The 19,707-nt window shown below is 38.5% G+C and overlaps 1 protein-coding gene across 1 annotated transcript in view; it reads right to left on the bottom strand.

Moving 5' to 3' along the window:
• Positions 1-5,678: 5,678 nt before the first annotated feature.
• Positions 5,679-19,707, bottom strand: part of dusp22b (dual specificity phosphatase 22b) — a 48,350-nt gene continuing 34,321 nt past the window's right edge. Inside the window, exons 4-7 of the mRNA XM_066722810.1 lie at positions 16,631-16,680; positions 9,976-10,050; positions 8,545-8,716; positions 5,679-6,498 (exon numbers count right to left, since the gene is read on the bottom strand). Coding sequence (XP_066578907.1) covers positions 6,367-6,498; positions 8,545-8,716; positions 9,976-10,050; positions 16,631-16,680 — 429 coding nt within the window. The 3' untranslated portion in view covers positions 5,679-6,366. The remainder of the gene's footprint in view (positions 6,499-8,544; positions 8,717-9,975; positions 10,051-16,630; positions 16,681-19,707) is intronic.

Genomic DNA, 19,707 nt, shown 5'->3' on the forward strand with positions numbered 1-19,707 from the left:
GTGTGTGTGTGTGTGTGTGTTTAATATATTTGAACTATGTTAACCAGTTGAATGGTAAATGATTTTAATAAGTAATTGAATTATATCCTTTGGGCTGCTGTCTCACACAAGAATGCTCACCCCAATGTCAGGCGCACACAAGGATCTCAGCCAGGTGTGACATTTCCACAACACAATTTAAAATAAAGTCACTGAATGAACTCTAATGTCCCTCACACCTGTGGCTTCGATCCGAAATCGATGAAGCATCACCTTCAGTAAACCCATTACCTCACGAAAGTGTGAGTAACTAATTCCACAGAATCGGTAATCTTCAACTCTGTACCTATTATATGTATTTTTGAATCGAAATGTTCCGAACAATTACACACATGCCAGTACCCTGCCTCTCGTGTCAAAACATAATATCTGAAAACCGCTTTTAGAGAAATTCTCGCTTGAAAAACATCTTACCGCAGACATTTAGACTGATTTCTGTAACAATAGCGCTGCACTCTCAGCAAAACTACTTCAGAAAACATCAATGAGTATTTAAGCAGGACTTAAAATAGGTAATGTTTTTAACAAAATGAATCACTTTATTTCTAAAGTAATTTCCTTTCAGCCCTCAGTGTTCTTAGATGGCTCTTTCTCAATCTTCTTCACTTCATCCCAAGGGTTAGATTCACCGCTGTCACTTCTGAGTCTATTCTCTCCTCAATGAGTGTTCAATTTAAGGTGCCCCTATTTAATTGTCTATTATCAACCAGGTGGTGGTGTCACATCTTCTTAAGGGTAGCATCAGTATGGGGACATTGTTAAGATTTTACTTTATTTCATATCTTGACAACTTTGTTTTCAGGTTGGTAACCAGAAGCTTTTCTTGCTTTCTCCTAAAGATCTGAAACCATAATAAGTAATTTCACTCGTCATTGTCCCTTTTACCTGCACTGCTATTTATAAATCCCATTCATCACAAGTAGGGTTCAGAATAAAGTACTTTAAGCTGACATTCTGTGAAATTGGTAAATTAGTTGCTGCAAACCAGATGAGCAAGACTGACTAAATGGTCTCCTCTCCTTAGTAAGCTTTACTATCTTCTGCTATGTTTTTGCTATGTAGTGCATAGGATGACAGTGCTGTTTTGTTCACAGTGTTTAATCTATGGATGTATCCTTCATATGTTTAACAATATAAAATGACTGTGATCAAATGATAACACTGGTTGCCTAATGTACTTCAATTACACACACAAATACATAGATTTAAAAAAGGAACCAAATGGCAGCTTGATTTAATCTCCATCTGGGGATCTGGTAAGAAGAATGAAGAAAATAGATTTCAAAAAAGTTACACCCAGTAGCAAGATACTTGTGTGGTTTTCAAAGTGATATTTGCTTCTGTGAGAAAATAATACTGCTACAGTAAATATAATTTAAGACAGATCAGAATGATTCATGTAACATCAATGTGTGGCAATTGTAACATCACTAATTATTACTTGCACTGTACTGCACTCACTGAAATGACTAAAAACTAAAAACTTCCAAGTCTGCTTCTAAACCCATTGTGCAGCTCGATAATCACATCTAAACATGGCTTTCATGTTTTCAAACAAATGTTTACATGATTCTTGCCACTCATAAAATGTAAAGAAAATATGAAACACTGAAAACACACGCTTTCACACAGATGACAGTTATTTACACCTCAGATACAGGAACAGACTCACAAGAACCGGACGGACTTCACAGAGATCTTTATACTTCCATTACACACACACAGTACTAATATTTTTCAGTCCTCCAAAATTAACTAATTAACTAAAGAGCTTATGAACCACCATAACAGAAAACTGATATTTAATCATAGCCGTGAAAAACATTTCGCTCTTAGAATGATTTCTCAGTCTTACTAAGAACCTCACTATTGTACGAAAGAACTCGGACCAAACCTCTACATTTTCTAATCATTACAGATATGGTTCAGTCACTGTCCCATTCTTTAAACTTTAATCACCCTTATTTTCAGTATCTCTTTACAATCTAATTCCTCTTTCCAAACATGTTCATCTTTCACTACAATAGAAATGTGTTCCTTACTGTGCCTTTCAGGGGGATCTCAGAAAAAAAAATACAAAAGTAAGCAAAGGCCTGGTTAGAAGAACACTATATACAATACACTCAATAACACTAGAAAAACAGGGCATTTAAAAGTATTATTTCTCAGTTCACTGGTTGCTTTAGAGCAGGGGTGCAGCGGTTGGATAATCACTGCACATCAATGCTTCCACATTCTATGTTCGTAGGAAGCATGTAGGGACATACACAGATAACGTCAATGCACCCTGAATACACCTATTGAAGATTAAATCTGTTAAGTTCCCTTTTAGTTACCCCAACTAGATTTGCACTGCTAGAATTAGAGCTATACATGGAATGATAGAAATAGGTTTGTAGTTTCCCAGAACCTCTGGACATTGAACATTTTCCCTTAAGTGAGATCTCGATTGAGTCTGTTTTAAATCTAATGGGGCTATACCCGTAAAGTGGTGTTAACTATATTACTCAGCATGGAACAAGCATGCACAAGGCAGGCCTGAACAAGGATGCAGGCTGCAAATGAGACATGAAGTTCACTGGAAATCACTGGATTGTGAATTGAGACTATTCAGAATCAAAAAGTGGCTCATGACGTCTGGCATGAGACTCAGGGAGACAGAAGGTGGCATTTTAAACTGAGTGATGGAAATCAATGAAGAGAACTTGGCAGCCTTTGCTTTCCACAAAGCATCCTTATGTTGTCTCCAATAGTGCCTCCAAATTCACATTCAATACACAGCTCCACCACTACTCTATGCTACACTCTTTGAGCTTGAGCAAATATATAGCAAACAATATGAAAATGTGTCTTATTGAGGGAACATGAGTCTTAATAAGGTCTTCAGAGTTAAAGATGCTACTAAACAATGTGTTATCTGGTTTAAAAGAGGTATTTCAGTCAGAGGCAAGGTATCAACCAAGCTCATACATCTAGCAGGATCCAATGGATGCTGACAACCTAAAACACCACTTGAAGAATGATATTGTTTTTGATCCAGTCTGAAGAGATTGTGTTCAGAAATGTTCAGTGCAGGTATGGCTAGTTACACCATTATTTGAGACCGTTTGATCTAAAATGGTAAGACGTGGTCTTTTTCTAGGAACTGGAGAAATCATGTTTTATATTATGCCAATCATTATGCCAGCCAGACCGAAATGGACATAAGGGATTGACAACAGCAATACTATATAATGAAGTAATATAAGTTACACAATTATGAATTGATGAATAGGAAAGAACAGTCCCGTTGATGGGTTCCTGCAATTCTGGACCAGTAGCAATGTACCCATGTAATACACGCACGACTGTTCAGCTGATTAAATGAAATGCAGCGACCAAACAAATACAGCTTGCAAGAGCTTCAGCCAATATTCGGTGCAAATGTAAATGCTTAGACAGACCAAACAATTATACTGTGTGAAATAGAGAGAGAGAGAAAAATAAGATTTTGTATAATTATATCTAGATTGAAACAACTTTCTACTGTACATTTCAAGTTCATAAACATGATTATAAAAAGTCAGGATTACTAGATGCCACTGAAAGCACACTGCTTAATTGAGGACAGAAACACCCAGAGCTCTCAATTATTTAATACACTTATTTTATCAATAAGACATAACATTTAAAGGTATGTTACTTAAAGTTAGCTACTTAAGGACTAATTTAATGTAGGTTTCACAAGTTAAAGTGTTAAACCTGCAGAGAAGTATTGCATTTATCCATTTAATTAGACCAATGAATTTCCTCACAACTTGGTTAGATCACAATAACTGATTTAGAGATCACCCTGTCAACTGGCAATATTGATGACAGGTGATATTTGATATTAAGGGGGCAAGATTATTATTGTGATGATTGAATAGTATTATTACTATTGTCCTGTTTAGTAATAATAAGTATTCTAAGGGGCACTACCAAAATGCATGAATTTCACTGATGCTAACTTAATATTGGCAGAAATGTAATATTCTATAGGACAAGTTACATAGTAACAATACAAAAACAGGTGACTTTGCAGGCAATCTGACCTCATTAACAACATCACACACACACACACACACACATTTATATATACACTCACCTAAAGGATTATTAGGAACACCATACTAATACTGTGTTTGACCCCCTTTCGCCTTCAGAACTGCCTTAATTCTACATGGCATTGATTCAACAAGGTGCTGAAAGCATTCTTTAGAAATGTTGGCCCATATTGATAGGATAGCATCTTGCAGTTGATGGAGATTTGTGGGATGCACATCCAGGGCACGAAGCTCCCGTTCCACCACATCCCAAAGATGCTCTATTGGGTTGAGATCTGGTGACTGTGGGGGCCAGTTTAGTACAGTGAACTCATTGTCATGTTCAAGAAACCAATTTGAAATGATTCGACCTTTGTGACATGGTGCATTATCCTGCTGGAAGTAGCCATCAGAGGATGGGTACATGGTGGTCATAAAGGGATGGACATGGTCAGAAACAATGCTCAGGTAGGCCGTGGCATTTAAACGATGCCCAATTGGCACTAAGGGGCCTAAAGTGTGCCAAGAAAACATCCCCCACACCATTACACCACCACCACCAGCCTGCACAGTGGTAACAAGGCATGATGGATCCATGTTCTCATTCTGTTTACGCCAAATTCTGATTCTGAAATTGAGACTCATCAGACCAGGCAACATTTTTCCAGTCTTCAACTGTCCAATTTTGGTGAGCTTGTGCAAATTGTAGCCTCTTTTTCCTATTTGGAGTGTAGATGAGTGGTACCCGGTGGGGTCTTCTGCTGTTGTAGCCCATCCGCCTCAAGGTTGTACGTGTTGTGGCTTCACAAATGCTTTGCTGCATACCTCGGTTGTAACGAGTGGTTCTTTCAGTCAAAGTTGCTCTTCTATCAGCTTGAATCAGTCGGCCCATTCTCCTCTGACCTCTAGCATCAACAAGGCATTTTCGCCCACAGGACTGCGGCATACTGGATGTTTTTCCCTTTTCACACCATTCTTTGTAAACCCTAGAAATGGTTGTGCGTGAAAATCCCAGTAACTGAGCAGATTGTGAAATACTCAGACCGGCCCGTCTGGCACCAACAACCATGCCACGCTCAAAATTGCTTAAATCACCTTTCTTTCCCATTCAGACATTCAGTTTGGAGTCCAGGAGATTGTCTTGACCAGGACCACACCCCTAAATGCATTGAAGCAACTGCCATGTGATTGGTTGATTAGAAAATTGCATTAATGAGAAATTGAACAGGTGTTCCTAATAATCCTTTAGGTGAGTGTATATATATATATATATATATATATATATATATATATAAATCATAAGGGTTGTACCTATTTTTAAAGCAAATGAGTCCAGAAGAGACCCTTTGTTATGACACCAGTAGTACGTTGTTGTTGTTTTTAATTCAATGATTGGGGACACACCTATTACGAACACCCTGCAACTTGAGCTTGACAAATAATGAAATACACTGTTCTGCATTAACTGCCATTTTTAAGTTTGGAGGAAAGGAAAGGAAACAGACTGAATGTGTGTGTCACAGGGCAGCATTCTGAAATATTTGAATCAACAGAAAGATACAGAGGCAGAAAAGGCAGAATGTAATTAAATCATTTATGGTAGGACATTAAAATGCAAAAATTGGATTGTCAAATATATGTGTCTTGTGGTTTTACTTCACTGCCTTCTAACAAAAGCTTTATAATCTGTCCTTGTGACTAGTTATTTAAAAGCCCATTGTAAAGAATATCTTTCTAATTAATAGCAATGCATTCCCATTGAATATGTAGTGCGGTGTATCACATTTATTGTACATTATATATAACACACACATATAAGACTTGGCTGTTGTTGCTTTAAAAAAGAGATCAAAATGAAAACTGAATTGCTTAACAAATTGAAATCTTTACATATTCAACGATAAAAAAGCAGTTATTTTTAAGTTAGATTATCAAATCACATTTCTTTTCCCAAAGCGTGGACAATATACATCTTTTTATTTTATTTTATTTTTTATACATCGATTAGGAGGATTTGAGTGGTAGTGTTTTCAAACCAACAGTGGACCTACAAAAAGTCCTTTGGTAGTGCATAGAGAGAAACCTTAAACACAGTGGAATTGTTTCCAAACCCCCCTTTCACCATAATAGAAGAACATGCCACAAAAAAACTCTTCCATTGATCACATGTAAAAAAGATAAGAACATAAATGGCTTTGAAGGGTCCACTCCAAAGAAAGTGTTAAGAAGTCCTTGAAGCCGTGTGTGGTAGATGGTAAAGATGTCAGGTATCCCCCATCCCTGCAGTGCTCACACCCACACTGTTAGGTTTTTTACTTTTGGATAAAAGAACCTTAATTTCTTCGTCATCATTAAATGGGTTTTGCTTATACTTCTCCTTCAGCCATTTCCTGAACTAAAAAAAGCAAAAGAATAAAACAAATTACACAACCTTCCACAACAGAAGCTTTGGCACATTGGACAGCTTTCTTTCTTTCATCAGCTAAACATTTGCATAGGTCTGTTTTGTGTAAGCATGCTTTTTAGAATTGTAATGCAGAGATTTATCCTTATTTGTTTGTTTTTTAGTTTGATGATTTAATAGCATCTGCTCATAATAATTAAGGTGTCAAATTGAGCAGGCACAATGGTAGACTAAACAGAGACAATAACAGAATGCATTAACTTACAATGAAAAGTGATTTCACTATTTTCACCACTTATTTTTGTTGTTGAATATTTTCCAATGATTTAGAAAAAAGGAGAAAACCAATTAAATAGTGTCTTCATGTTTATTGTTATTGTTTTATCAATATCAATGATGCCACCTATATGAACGCGATTAGCTGTGAACTCAATGACAGTTCTGCTGTGCTGAAATCAGAAAAGGTACATCTGTGACCTTTGTGTTCAGCGATAACATTTGAATCTATTTTCCATTCGAGCTCAAAACACAGTGGAAACTTGTGTGTAGACAATGGTGCTTTTTGTGCTGTGATACAGAGGGATACTCATTGAGACCAAAATTATTCACCCTCCTACATTAACTATGCAAAATAAGCATTATTCAATGTTATAAAGGCAAAATCCAATTCTCTTGGTATTATAGAAGAAAATAACAATATTGTAGATATTATAGTTAAGAGAACTACATTGCATGGGCAAAGGCTACTTTTGTTGTGCAACAAAATACATAATCCATTAGGTTCCACATTTATAAATCTCATCCACGTATATTAATCATAGGCCCAGACCAAATTAAAATGTTGAGCTATTTACACTTGCATCCAAATGTATTATATACAGCTCTGGAAAAAATTAAGTGACCATGCACTGCAATTTTTTCTTAAATCAGCATCTCTACATGTACGGCAGTCATTCCATTCCATTCATATTTTTATTTGGAATTTGGGAGAAATGTTGTCAGTAGTTTATAGAATAAAACAAAAATGTTAATTTTACCCAAACACATACCTATAAATAGTAAAACCAGAGAAACTGATCATTTTGCAGCGGTCTCTTAATTTTTTTCAGAGCTGTATGTATTAGTACAATGTGGTAGCTGACAAAGAAATAAACCCTGACTGGGAACAAGTTTGTAATTCAATAAAGTCAAAGTTTTAATTTAGTCTAGACCCTAGTCTGTGATTCTTTTTTCCTTTCTACCACATACCTGAAACTGCATTGTGGCTAGAGTTGTAACCTGTGTATTGTAGGTTTAGGCGAAAGAGATATCGAAGAATAGAAAGTGCTTTGTGTGAAATCAAAACTGAGCAGTTAATTAAATAATAATAATAATAATAATAATAATAATAATAATAATAATAATAATAATATTATTATTATTATTATTATTATTATTATTATTTTTATTAATACATTCTTTCAGGTTCACATATTTCCAGTTTCATTTTTCCATTAACAATTTCAATTTCTGCATTCATGCAAAAGAGCAAACCACAAGAGAGATCCAGTAGTCCGCTTTAGTGGAGTTTCACTATAACTTTTTCTGACTGGAATTTGTGAAAATAAGCAGAGCGATCACCATGTCTAAAATCAAAACCCTTTCTAGACTGCTGGTCCCTCCCAGGTGACGCCTTCCGTTCATAAATGCTTAGATTTATAGAACAGCAACTGGAAGTGCAACGGTGTGGGTTTAAAGTGTAGGATTTTTCCTCTTCTTCTATTTCACTTTCTCTAGGGGTGGTCCACTAAAGGGAAATGCAGCAGGACACATGAACAATTTATGATAAAAAATAATATTATTATATATATATATTTTTTTATTATATATAAAAAAAATATAAATTCCAATCCCCAAAAAAAGGCAAATGTACTGTGAACACAACATGTATAGGTGTCTTCCTATTCGTAGCACGGAACTTCAGTTGCCTTGGGGGTAATAAATTCAAGCTCAAAGGGAACCCCTGAGGCCTTCTCAGAAATGAGGCATTAAACTCACATGGACAATTTGCGTGTTCTCGAAGTCTTCCAGCTGCCTGAGGAAGCCGATGTTGGGGCCAGCGCAGGGACGAGCCGCTCGCACAGCCGACAGAGCGTCCTGCCAGCCCAGGTCTGTCACAGTCATGATGTATGCCACCACAAGAGTCACACTGCGGGAAACTCCCGCCAAGCTGCAGGGAGAAGGACGAGGCCAGGGCAGAGGAGTGAGAACCAGTGTATATTTAGTAAAGTCCTATTTAATATCTTGACATACTATGAACTCAATAAAATATGAAGGACAATAAAAAACAGGAAGTATCTGCTCTTGTTACAAAGCACTGACAGCATAAATGTGCAGTTTTTGAGTTTTGTGCTTTTCAGGTTTGTCAGTTGAGATGGTGGAAACTGGCAGACCCTCTACATGTGAACCTAACTTGCTATTTATATAGTGTAATTAGTGTCAATGTAACAAGGCTTTTGAATCTTAAAATAAATAAGCATCATGTCAAATTATATCAGTAAAATGTCCTGCATTCCATTAATATTGTAGGGTGAGACTCACAATCCACCAAATTCCCCTGCCACATCACATCCTAGAAAACAAGGCAGCTACAACTATTCTTATTTATACCTCAGTAAAGTTATCACTGACTTCAACGTGTATCAGTCACCACATGCTGCACCTTCTGCTGATGAAGATAAGTCTTGTTCTGTATTTTTCAGCTACGTTCTTACAAGTCCCTAGAGCCCCTTAAATGGCAAAACATGCTTTTTTTTAGGTATGGTGTTATAAAAGAAGTTTGGGAAGTCCAATAATATGTTTTCTTTAGCACCTATTTATCTCTGAATTCTATTTGAGCTTTCTGATGATACCTTGCTTTACTTTAGGTTTGGTTGTTCTGTGTAGGTTCAATTAACCCCAGTATGTTATAATTTCACTTTCACACAAGGTTCCCCAGTTCCCCCAATCCTGTCTTATTTACTCATAGGCTCAGGCAATGCTGGTTGCCTAGCTGCTGAGCCCTGGAGAAACACTGCTCAGTGAGGCTGATCTCCACCCAATCTCAGCTGTAACTGCTGACCTTATTGTTTTAGGATATTTTTCAATTAAAACAAAGATGTATCTAGTGTTTTATTACCGAGATTCTTATTGCTTTTTAAAGGCACAGTAGTGGAGTCAGAGTACACTACCAACAACTAAAAATACAACTACTTCTCTCCCTCATTCTCCTCCTCCTCCTTCAACTACTACTACTAAAATTAATAATAATACATATTAACACCTACTGATACATCCTGCACTTGCAATATCTGTGACTGGCGTGGTGGATATGATTATGCTTAAAAAATAGAGCACGCTTAATTACAGACAAATTACCACCAATTTGAATATATTGTAAGTATTAGGAAGAAAGTATTTTATTAACGATCACACACAATTCCCACTTACCAATGGACAAGGCATCCTTCCCTTTTCAACCTGGATTCATGAATGAACTTGATGCTCTCTTTGAAATACTGGGTTCTGTGTATGACACAAAGAAAATTGAAGCTCAGCAAGGTTTTTTCTGATTTGACACAATTTTTGAGTCAAATGTTCCAATTTGAAGAATTAAATATATATTTTACCAAGCATCACAGAGACTGGATTATTGTACAAATATTCAAAATTTTTGTCACTTTATATTTTTATTTAATCATCAGTCTTTAACAGTTCATGTAAAATTATATATATATTTAGAAAAATTTAGGTTTGATTACATGGTTTATTTTACAGCATGGAAATGTAGAAGTTTATCTAATTTATATATTTTTTCCAAACAAATTGCTCAAAATTGTTAATATCAAACACTGTGATTCTTAACTTTTTCCACACAGATGTGGAAAACTTTTACATGAAAAGGGAACTTTCCAGATTCATTTAATATTTTCAAAGGTACCGTTCCAGATTACTGCTCTGCAAAAATCCCATGTGCAAGTTATTCTTCTGCTAAAAACTGGAAATGTTGCCCAGATTTCACACAAGGTCACAGTGTGTTGTGAAGTGGAAATTTTATTTTACATTCAGAGAAGGAAATGAAAGCAGCGTGAGAAATCGAATATTGTTAAAAAAAAAAAAAAAAAACTAGTACATTTGAATTTGAATTGAATTTCAGTTTTCAGGACAATGGCATATTTGGGACTGACCAGTAACACAACTCAAAAACTCAAGAGTGAAGAATGGTATTTTTATATTAATACAATTTTATCTTTTTGTAATTTAGGAGGGACATTATTGAGCTCAAGTTTTAAAATGTTCCCTTGCTCCTCTGAGAGTAATAAAAAGTTCTTGGTTATTTCTATTTTTTTTCTGCCAGTGTACCAACTGTTTTACAGTAGGAAGGAGGAACCAGATTACTCTTCTACAGTGGCTAATACACTCACCTAAAGGATTATTAGGAACACCATACTAATACTGTGTTTGACCCCCTTTCGCCTTCAGAACTGCCTTAATTCTACGTGGCATTGATTCAACAAGGTGCTGAAAGCATTCTTTAGAAATGTTGGCCCATATTGATAGCATAGCATCTTGCAGTTGATGGAGATTTGTGGGATGCACATCCAGGGCACGAAGCTCCCGTTCCATCACATCCCAAAGATGCTCTATTGGGTTGAGATCTGGTGACTGTGGGGGCCAGTTTAGTACAGTGAACTCATTGTCATGTTCAAGAAACCAATTTGAAATGATTCGACCTTTGTGACATGGTGCATTATCCTGCTGGAAGTAGCCATCAGAGGATGGGTACATGGTGGTCATAAAGGGATGGACATGGTCAGAAACAATGCTCAGGTAGGCCGTGGCATTTAAACGATGCCCAATTGGCACTAAGGGGCCTAAAGTGTGCCAAGAAAACATCCCCCACACCATTACACCACCACCACCAGCCTGCACAGTGGTAACAAGGCATGATGGATCCATGTTCTCATTCTGTTTACGCCAAATTCTGACTCTACCATCTGAATGTCTCAACAGAAATCGAGACTCATCAGACCAGGCAACATTTTTCCAGTCTTCAACTGTCCAATTTTGGTGAGCTTGTGCAAATTGTAGCCTCTTTTTCCTATTTGTAGTGGAGATGAGTGGTACCCGGTGGGGTCTTCTGCTGTTGTAGCCCATCCGCCTCAAGGTTGTACGTGTTGTGGCTTCACAAATGCTTTGCTGCATACCTCGGTTGTAACGAGTGGTTATTTCAGTCAAAGTTGCTCTTCTATCAGCTTGAATCAGTCGGCCCATTCTCCTCTGACCTCTAGCATCAACAAGGCATTTTCGCCCACAGGACTGCGGCATACTGGATGTTTTTCCCTTTTCACACCATTCTTTGTAAACCCTAGAAATGGTTGTGCGTGAAAATCCCAGTAACTGAGCAGATTGTGAAATACTCAGACCGGCCCGTCTGGCACCAACAACCATGCCACGCTCAAAATTGCTTAAATCACCTTTCTTTCCCATTCAGACATTCAGTTTGGAGTTCAGGAGATTGTCTTGACCAGGACCACACCCCTAAATGCATTGAAGCAACTGCCATGTGATTGGTTGATTAGAAAATTGCATTAATGAGAAATTGAACAGGTGTTCCTAATAATCCTTTAGGTGAGTGTATATTACACTAAACAACAATTTTGGTTTCTGTGAAATTGGTTGAAGGAAAGAAATTTTCAAGAAACATTAGCTCTTCAATGTAGCTCTGTCTTGAAGCTCCTGTACACTCCAGCTGAGCACGAGGCTCCATGCATCCAATTGTCAGCCCATTAGACAGTAATTACATCTTGTGAATTCTACAAACACCATCTTTTCAACCTCCTTATAATTAGCTGCATTTGTGACAGGGCTCATAGTGTGTAAAAGGAGGCTGTTACAGTGATGTCATTCCCTCTAGCCTTCGTAGAGTGTTCAAATACCCCCTAGTCAGGGCACCAGTATTTTGCATAGCAGATTTGTCTTTCTTTTGTGGCTTGGAGGTGTGCAAAAGTCATGTTCAAATCCAAGCAGGGGTTTGACCATCCATGTGGCGCATGAATTTGGGGATGCATCCAAATGCCAGCTGATCACAGTCAATACACCATTTCAAAACATCCAAGGGCTTACAACAAAACTCTGTAGTGGTATTGTTGCATGCTTAGACAGATATGGATACAAAAATATAAATTAAATTTGGTGGAGGTTACACATACTTAGGTTAGCAATGTGATCCTTGTTACCTAAAAGAAAATGTTGCTCTGACTGTATGGGGTATGACTGCCAAGACTTGTAGGTACTGAGTAGATGTATCCAACCTGCCAAAGTTGTCTGCTGGAGATGATGAAGTAAACTCCATCCGCCTGTGACTTTAACAACAGCAGCTCCTAGCAGGAGAAGCCTATTTTGCTTCCAAGGGCTGCTGCTTAAGCGACCCTCAGACAGACACTAATTCAACTAATATTTTTTTGATTTGGTAAAGAGAAGCTCTGTAGGCGAGCACCATCTGAAGGGAGAACAAGCAGTATGAAGAGAGAGTGGGAAATTGGAGGATGGGAGTGAAAGCAGCAGCACAGCAAAGCTAACTCCCAGACTGGAGCACAGGAGGGTAGGATAGGAAAATATGCATGAGTCAATTCAGGAATGGACAATAGCAAGGTTGGCTGGGAGGAAAACAACTGAGATGAGCTCTGGCCCGGGGGATGGTTCCCTCTGGTGTATCTGTCACCTGGTCCATGGTCCACAGTCCATTGACCGCATATCAGAAAGCCTCCATGAGAAGATGGTCTACCAGACAGTGTGTTCACCTGCTATCATGAGGAAGGAAAGGAGACTTCTGCTAGGCATGGGTGTAGTTAATCATGTAGAGTTTACTACAATATCTTCAGCAGACATCTTGGGCGGCTTGTAAATACATGCTGAGTACCTACACATGCTGGGCCTAGATGTTGATGGCTAGTTTTGAATTGAAAGGAAATAAAAATGTACCAAGTGCATTTTATGTTTATGCATAAACCTGTTATGGAAACAGAAAAAGACACAATAAAGTTGTGCAAAGAACAGTGCTTTGCAATATATGAACAAGAGATGCATGCAGCTCCAGTGAAGGTACACCTTCATAGTGAAGACATCTACACTCACCTAAAGCATTATTAGGAACACCATACTAATGCTGTGTTTGACCCCCTTTCGCCTTCAGAACTGCCTTAATTCTATGTGGCATTGATTCAACAAGGTGCTGAAAGCATTCTTTAGAAATGTTGGCCCATATTGATAGGATAGCATCTTGCAGTTGATGGAGATTTGTGGGATGCACATCCAGGGCACGAAGCTCCCGTTCCACCACATCCCAAAGATGCTCTATTGGGTTGAGATCTGGTGACTGTGGGGGCCAGTTTAGTACAGTGAACTCATTGTCATGTTCAAGAAACCAATTTGAAATGATTCGACCTTTGTGACATGGTGCATTATCCTGCTGGAAGTAGCCATCAGAGGATGGGTACATGGTGGTCATAAAGGGATGGACATGGTCAGAAACAATGCTCAGCTAGGCCGTGGCATTTAAACGATGCCCAATTGGCACTAAGGGGCCTAAAGTGTGCCAAGAAAACATCCCCCACACCATTACACCACCACCACCAGCCTGCACAGTGGTAACAAGGCATGATGGATCCATGTTCTCATTCTGTTTACGCCAAATTCTGACTCTACCATCTGAATGTCTCAACAGAAATCGAGACTCATCAGACCAGGCAACATTTTTCCAGTCTTCAACTGTCCAATTTTGGTGAGCTTGTGCAAATTGTAGCCTCTTTTTCCTATTTGTAGTGGAGATGAGTGGTACCCGGTGGGGTCTTCTGCTGTTGTAGCCCATCCGCCTCAAGGTTGTACGTGTTGTGGCTTCACAAATGCTTTGCTGCATACCTCAGTTGTAACGAGTGGTTATTTCAGTCAAAGTTGCTCTTCTATCAGCTTGAATCAGTCGGCCCATTCTCCTCTGACCTCTAGCATCAACAAGGCATTTTCGCCCACAGGACTGCTGCATACTGGATGTTTTTCCCTTTTCACACCATTCTTTGTAAACCCTAGAAATGGTTGTGCGTGAAAATCCCAGTAACTGAGCAGATTGTGAAATACTCAGATCAGCCCGTCTGGCACCAACAACCATGCCACGCTCAAAATTGCTTAAATCACCTTTCTTTCCCATTCAGACATTCAGTTTGGAGTTCAGGAGATTGTCTTGACCAGGACCACACCCCTAAATGCATTGAAGCAACTGCCATGTGATTGGTTGGTTAGATAATTGCATTAATGAGAAATTGAACAGGTGTTCCTAATAATCCTTTAGGTGAGTGTATAACATAAATGTACTCTCACTACTCTTAAAAGCAAATTGTATATGTAAAGAAAAATGGTATTAATGGAAAGCTGAAACTCTTGAATCTCTTCATGTGAACAGCTGATGGGGTTTAGGAAGAGAAACCCCACAATGTGTGCACTCCAGTTTAAAAGGTTTCAAATTTCAGATACAGGTTTCAAACACAAATCTGCTGCTTGTTCAAGTGCAGAAGTAAAGGGTGCTAAAAATAGTTGCTGTGAAGATACACCAGAGTGCTGAGTTTCCTTCCTGAGCAAGGTGCCTCTAGGCTTCTATGACTCTTGTGCCACTTAACAGGAAGAGAGTATGAAAAAAAACAAGCACGTTCAGTTCAGTAACATGCATTCAAAGTAATGAGTGCCTAATGTAAATAAGAGTTTAATTGTAAACTCAAGAGGGACCTGTAGTTTATGTACAGACATGTAAGTCTCATGTAAGATTCCTCCAGCATGCACTTCATGAAAATGCAGAGGTTAAAAAGTATGGTTTCTAGCAGACAGTTTTGATTCTGTAAAACATAATAGGATCCTTTTTTGCAATTTGAGATTATCAAACAATTTATTATTAACTATTGGGCAGTGCGTGAGAGCAAGATTCAATCAGCATTAACCGGTAAATGATATTGTTCCAAGACCACTGTTATGAGCAGCTCTTCAGATTTCTGGTTTTCTCAACAATACTGGCAACTGAAAAAGATGGACTTGAGAAAGCGGGTAACAGAGTGAAAACGATGTCTGTCAGTGTCCCAAATTCTGAACAGCAGGAAACTGTAATCATGACAAACACAGAAGGTGGCCTACCATAACCCTATTATTCTGTTTCCCCTAAAATGCGGTGTGAGAGTACGAATGTTGTGGTCTATGTAAGAAATAAATATGTATCCTCTTACAACTGGCTATCTGCCTCAACCTTTTGTTAGCACATAGATGTCTCACGAAATGTGTTCTCTGATGATCATTTCAATGCATTGAACCAGAACATACAGAACACAAACCCTTCTGTGATTCCCTTTACTTAAACAGAAGAGAGTTTACACACCTCCAAGAGTCTTGCTTGCAATACAAAAGCAGAAAAGGATTGAAGTGAAATGATGTTGATTTAAAGGCAGGGTGTTATTTTGGCACACAAACACAGAAACCGTGACCCATAAGAATGACATTGGTGCAGCCCAGATGCAGACAGGATGTGATTCAGTATCACCTCTTTATCACGAAGGACACTAAATATAGTTCAGCAGGTAGCATTGCATACTTTTCATCAGTCTCCTTCACCTGCTGGTGTCAACAGAAATTAACCTTTGTACAGAATATAAAAGATATATAATTGTAGAAACAATGAAGGCAGGGCATTTTCACAAGAATTGTTTAAGCACATTCCTGGACAGACAAGAGGAAAATGATGATGTAAAGAGAGGTTACATCACTTTCTAATAACGACGGCAATATATATTAACACAATAACTGAAATGTGTTTAAAATTAAATAATATCGATTTAAAATGTAACTAGAGCAAAGGATTGCAATAACAAAAACTTTCCAGCACATAGTGAAACAGCCACCCTTAGAAACTCTCGTAACAAACATGCTTATCTCATTTTCAGATGCCATTAATTCACTTTTTTTTCTCTCTCTAAATGCAACTACTTTGTAACACTTTGCAGCTGTTGCAGGTACACAATCCTGCTGGTTTAATAAAATATGAACTTTACATTCTTGCATATGCACTACTTACAGATTTTGTGTTGGCAAGTCAGCTGCAGGAATGCAGAGATATGTAATTTCCTGTGAACAAGACAGAGCATTTTGTCAGAAATTTTTAATTCAACTATGATCTTTAAGTAGACAACAACGACAACAACAATAATAAACATATCTTCACTTTTTACAGAATAGTACAAGAACAAGCTTACACAGTACAAATCTTAAACAACAAACAAATATAGGAAATATATATTACATAGCAAATGCAGAAATATAGAAACATTATATAGGAAAAGCATTGTCACCCTTTCTGGGTAAAAAAAACCTTTCTAAGGGTACTCTGGGGGGGGGCAGTAGTAGTCAGCTCAGACAGCAGTGACGTCACCACTGTGCAGCTTAGCAGCATAGAGATATAATTCTGTACAGCTAAGTTTTCATTGATGCACTATGAATTATTAAAACATTTTTGCATAGAGTCAATGAGATATTCTTAGTTTAGTTTAAAATTAACTATATAAATGATTAATTAAGAAACGTGAAAATGTATAACTAAGGCCAAACATCACCATATTCTCCAGTGGCATTGCAACCTCAGTGAATTTTAGTTGGTGAAAACCATCCTTCTTTTGTTTTTTGACTTCCTGATTTCTATTACACAGTTTCAATACTGGTTTTATAAGCAGGGCCCTACATTTTATGACTATTTTTTACTTGTAATGCAATTGTTATACTACAGGTGTCCCTGTATGCACTCCAGTACAACTAACCCACACATTAATTAAAAAATCAACACATTACAATTACAAACAAGAAAAAATAAATGTAAATTAAAGTTTATTTGTGACCATTCCATAAATCGATGCATTTATACACATTTTTACTTTTTCCTCACAGTGCCATTAATAATAAAGCTAAAAGAGTTCGCTTCATCAGCTATTGACAAAAATAAAGCACAGCCTTACCCTTACTGAATTATTAAATATTCATGAAAATATTGTGTTTTTAATAATCACAATTTTTCATTTACAAAATGTGGCCATGCAATTGGGTGGAGTGTCCGTGGGAGGCTCAGGAGCTGTGGAGCTCTCTGGTGTATCTGTCACCTGGTCCATGGCCACAGTCCATTGACAAGGTTACAGATAGGTAGGACCTGTCTTCACCCCCTGAGCCCCCAAGGAAAACAAAGAAGGATCGAAAGACAAAGCACAGCTCGTTCCCCCGAGCCACAGCTCGTCCCATAGAAGCCGGACGAGAAGCTTCTGTGGCCAGAGCTACCAGAAACAGAAAAAGCTCCGGATGGGCCAACAGAAGTGCTGGGGCCAGAAGAGGAAGTGCTGTGGCCACAAGATGTGCTGCCATGGTCAGAACCAGAGGAAGCGCTACTGGGGATAGAAAAGGAAGTGCCCCAGTCAGAGGAAGTACTGGGGCCAGAGTCACCAGAACTGTAGGAAGAGTTGTGGCTTAAGCCAGAGGCACCAGGGCCAGAGAAGCTTGTGTGGTGGCCAGGACCTGGAGAGGCCAATGAAAATGTGCTGTGGGCATAAGAGACACTGCAAGAACCAGATGCTCACATTCTGGAACCACAAGGTATTATGCACTTGCCACCTCCGCGTCCCACCATGTCCTATTCCGGATCCAGCACATCTGTTGGCCCATACGGATGGCCCATACGGTTGGCCTTTTTCTGTTTCTGGAAATGCCAGTGACAGGTGCTCCACATCCCACGATGTCCTCGGCAACGTGGCTGGGGGAGCTCCTTTTGTCTTACTCCCATGCTGCTTCCCCGGTCCCCCATGCACCTGGTCCCTTGGCGGGGGCATCCTGGTTGCTGGTCCGAGAATGTGGCAGCCACACAGTCTCCCAACGCTACCCTCGTCGCCTCTACTTCCCCGTCAGGCCCGGACATCGCTTTAGTCATCCTCTGTCATCCCCATTCCCTGGTGCTGTGCCCTGTTTATTTTGCTCACCTCTTCACTGTACAATAAACTACTGTTTCTACAAGAGACGCCGCTTATAGAGCCCCGGCATCTTGTCCAACCTCACAAGGTGCCACAAGTATAAATGATGTTCAAAACTGAGGTGCTCATTCAGTTTCAAACAAACATCATCGGTATGTTGAAGGTCCCAGAGAATCAGTCAGACAAATGCACAAGTGAAAAGGCACTCCGGTGATGAAACTGGACCAAGTTAATTACTTTTCTCATTTTATCATTATTTTCAAGGACACAAGACAATACAAATATAAGTAGGCAGTGTTTGTTAGCTGTCAGTGTCTGGAATATCAATTGCCAGTGGGACTCAGAGAGACGAAGGGCAGTACTGTCAGTACTTTGGCTCATATTGCAAGGAAGGTGAAAGCTCTCCAGTTCATACAGACACATCTACATCCTTATCCAAAACTGAGCTCCGGAGTGCCAAAAAAGCAATCAATAATAACAGAATATGAAATCTTCTAAGGCAGCCAATGGCTTTTGTTGAAAATGTGTATATAAAAAGTTAAATTCCATATATATTTTGTCCTTTAACTCAATTCATAGAAACACATACTGTAAGACTCATATTTTGCAGATGATGGGAGATTGTTTTGTTAACAAATATGGCTGAGGTTGTGTACACATAACAGCAGTTCAAAATGTACCAGAAAAGGCCCGACAAGCCAACATCTGCATTCATATATTCAAATCAGTATTCTGTAATTAAACTGAACGCAGTTAAAAAGGGAAATCATTTTCAACAATGCTTGCATTTTGTTTGTGTTACCTTGCAGCTAGCATATCTAAAGGTCCAAGTAAGTCTAAAATTGTCATTCAATAAAGTGAGTGTAACATGTTATGAACATGAACAAAAGGAACACAAAGAAAATGTTCAATTAATCACTAATTATACAATCAGATTTTGTCAGTTAAAAAAGGGTCCTAACAGTCTATCAGCTCCATTTCCCTGGTAACACTCATACATCTGTTTTGCCTAACATTTCAGTATAAATCTGAAGCTCATCGCTGTAATTTAAAGCCAGTCAGTGCAGCAGGGGCTAGTTGGCTCCTTGCCTCACTGTCAAATAGCCAAAGCAGTAAAAGAAGCTGGAATGGCTACTTATCCTCCCTCCAT

This window comes from Amia ocellicauda, chromosome 2 (assembly GCF_036373705.1).
Source record: "Amia ocellicauda isolate fAmiCal2 chromosome 2, fAmiCal2.hap1, whole genome shotgun sequence".
NCBI classification, from domain to species: Eukaryota; Metazoa; Chordata; class Actinopteri; order Amiiformes; family Amiidae; genus Amia; species Amia ocellicauda.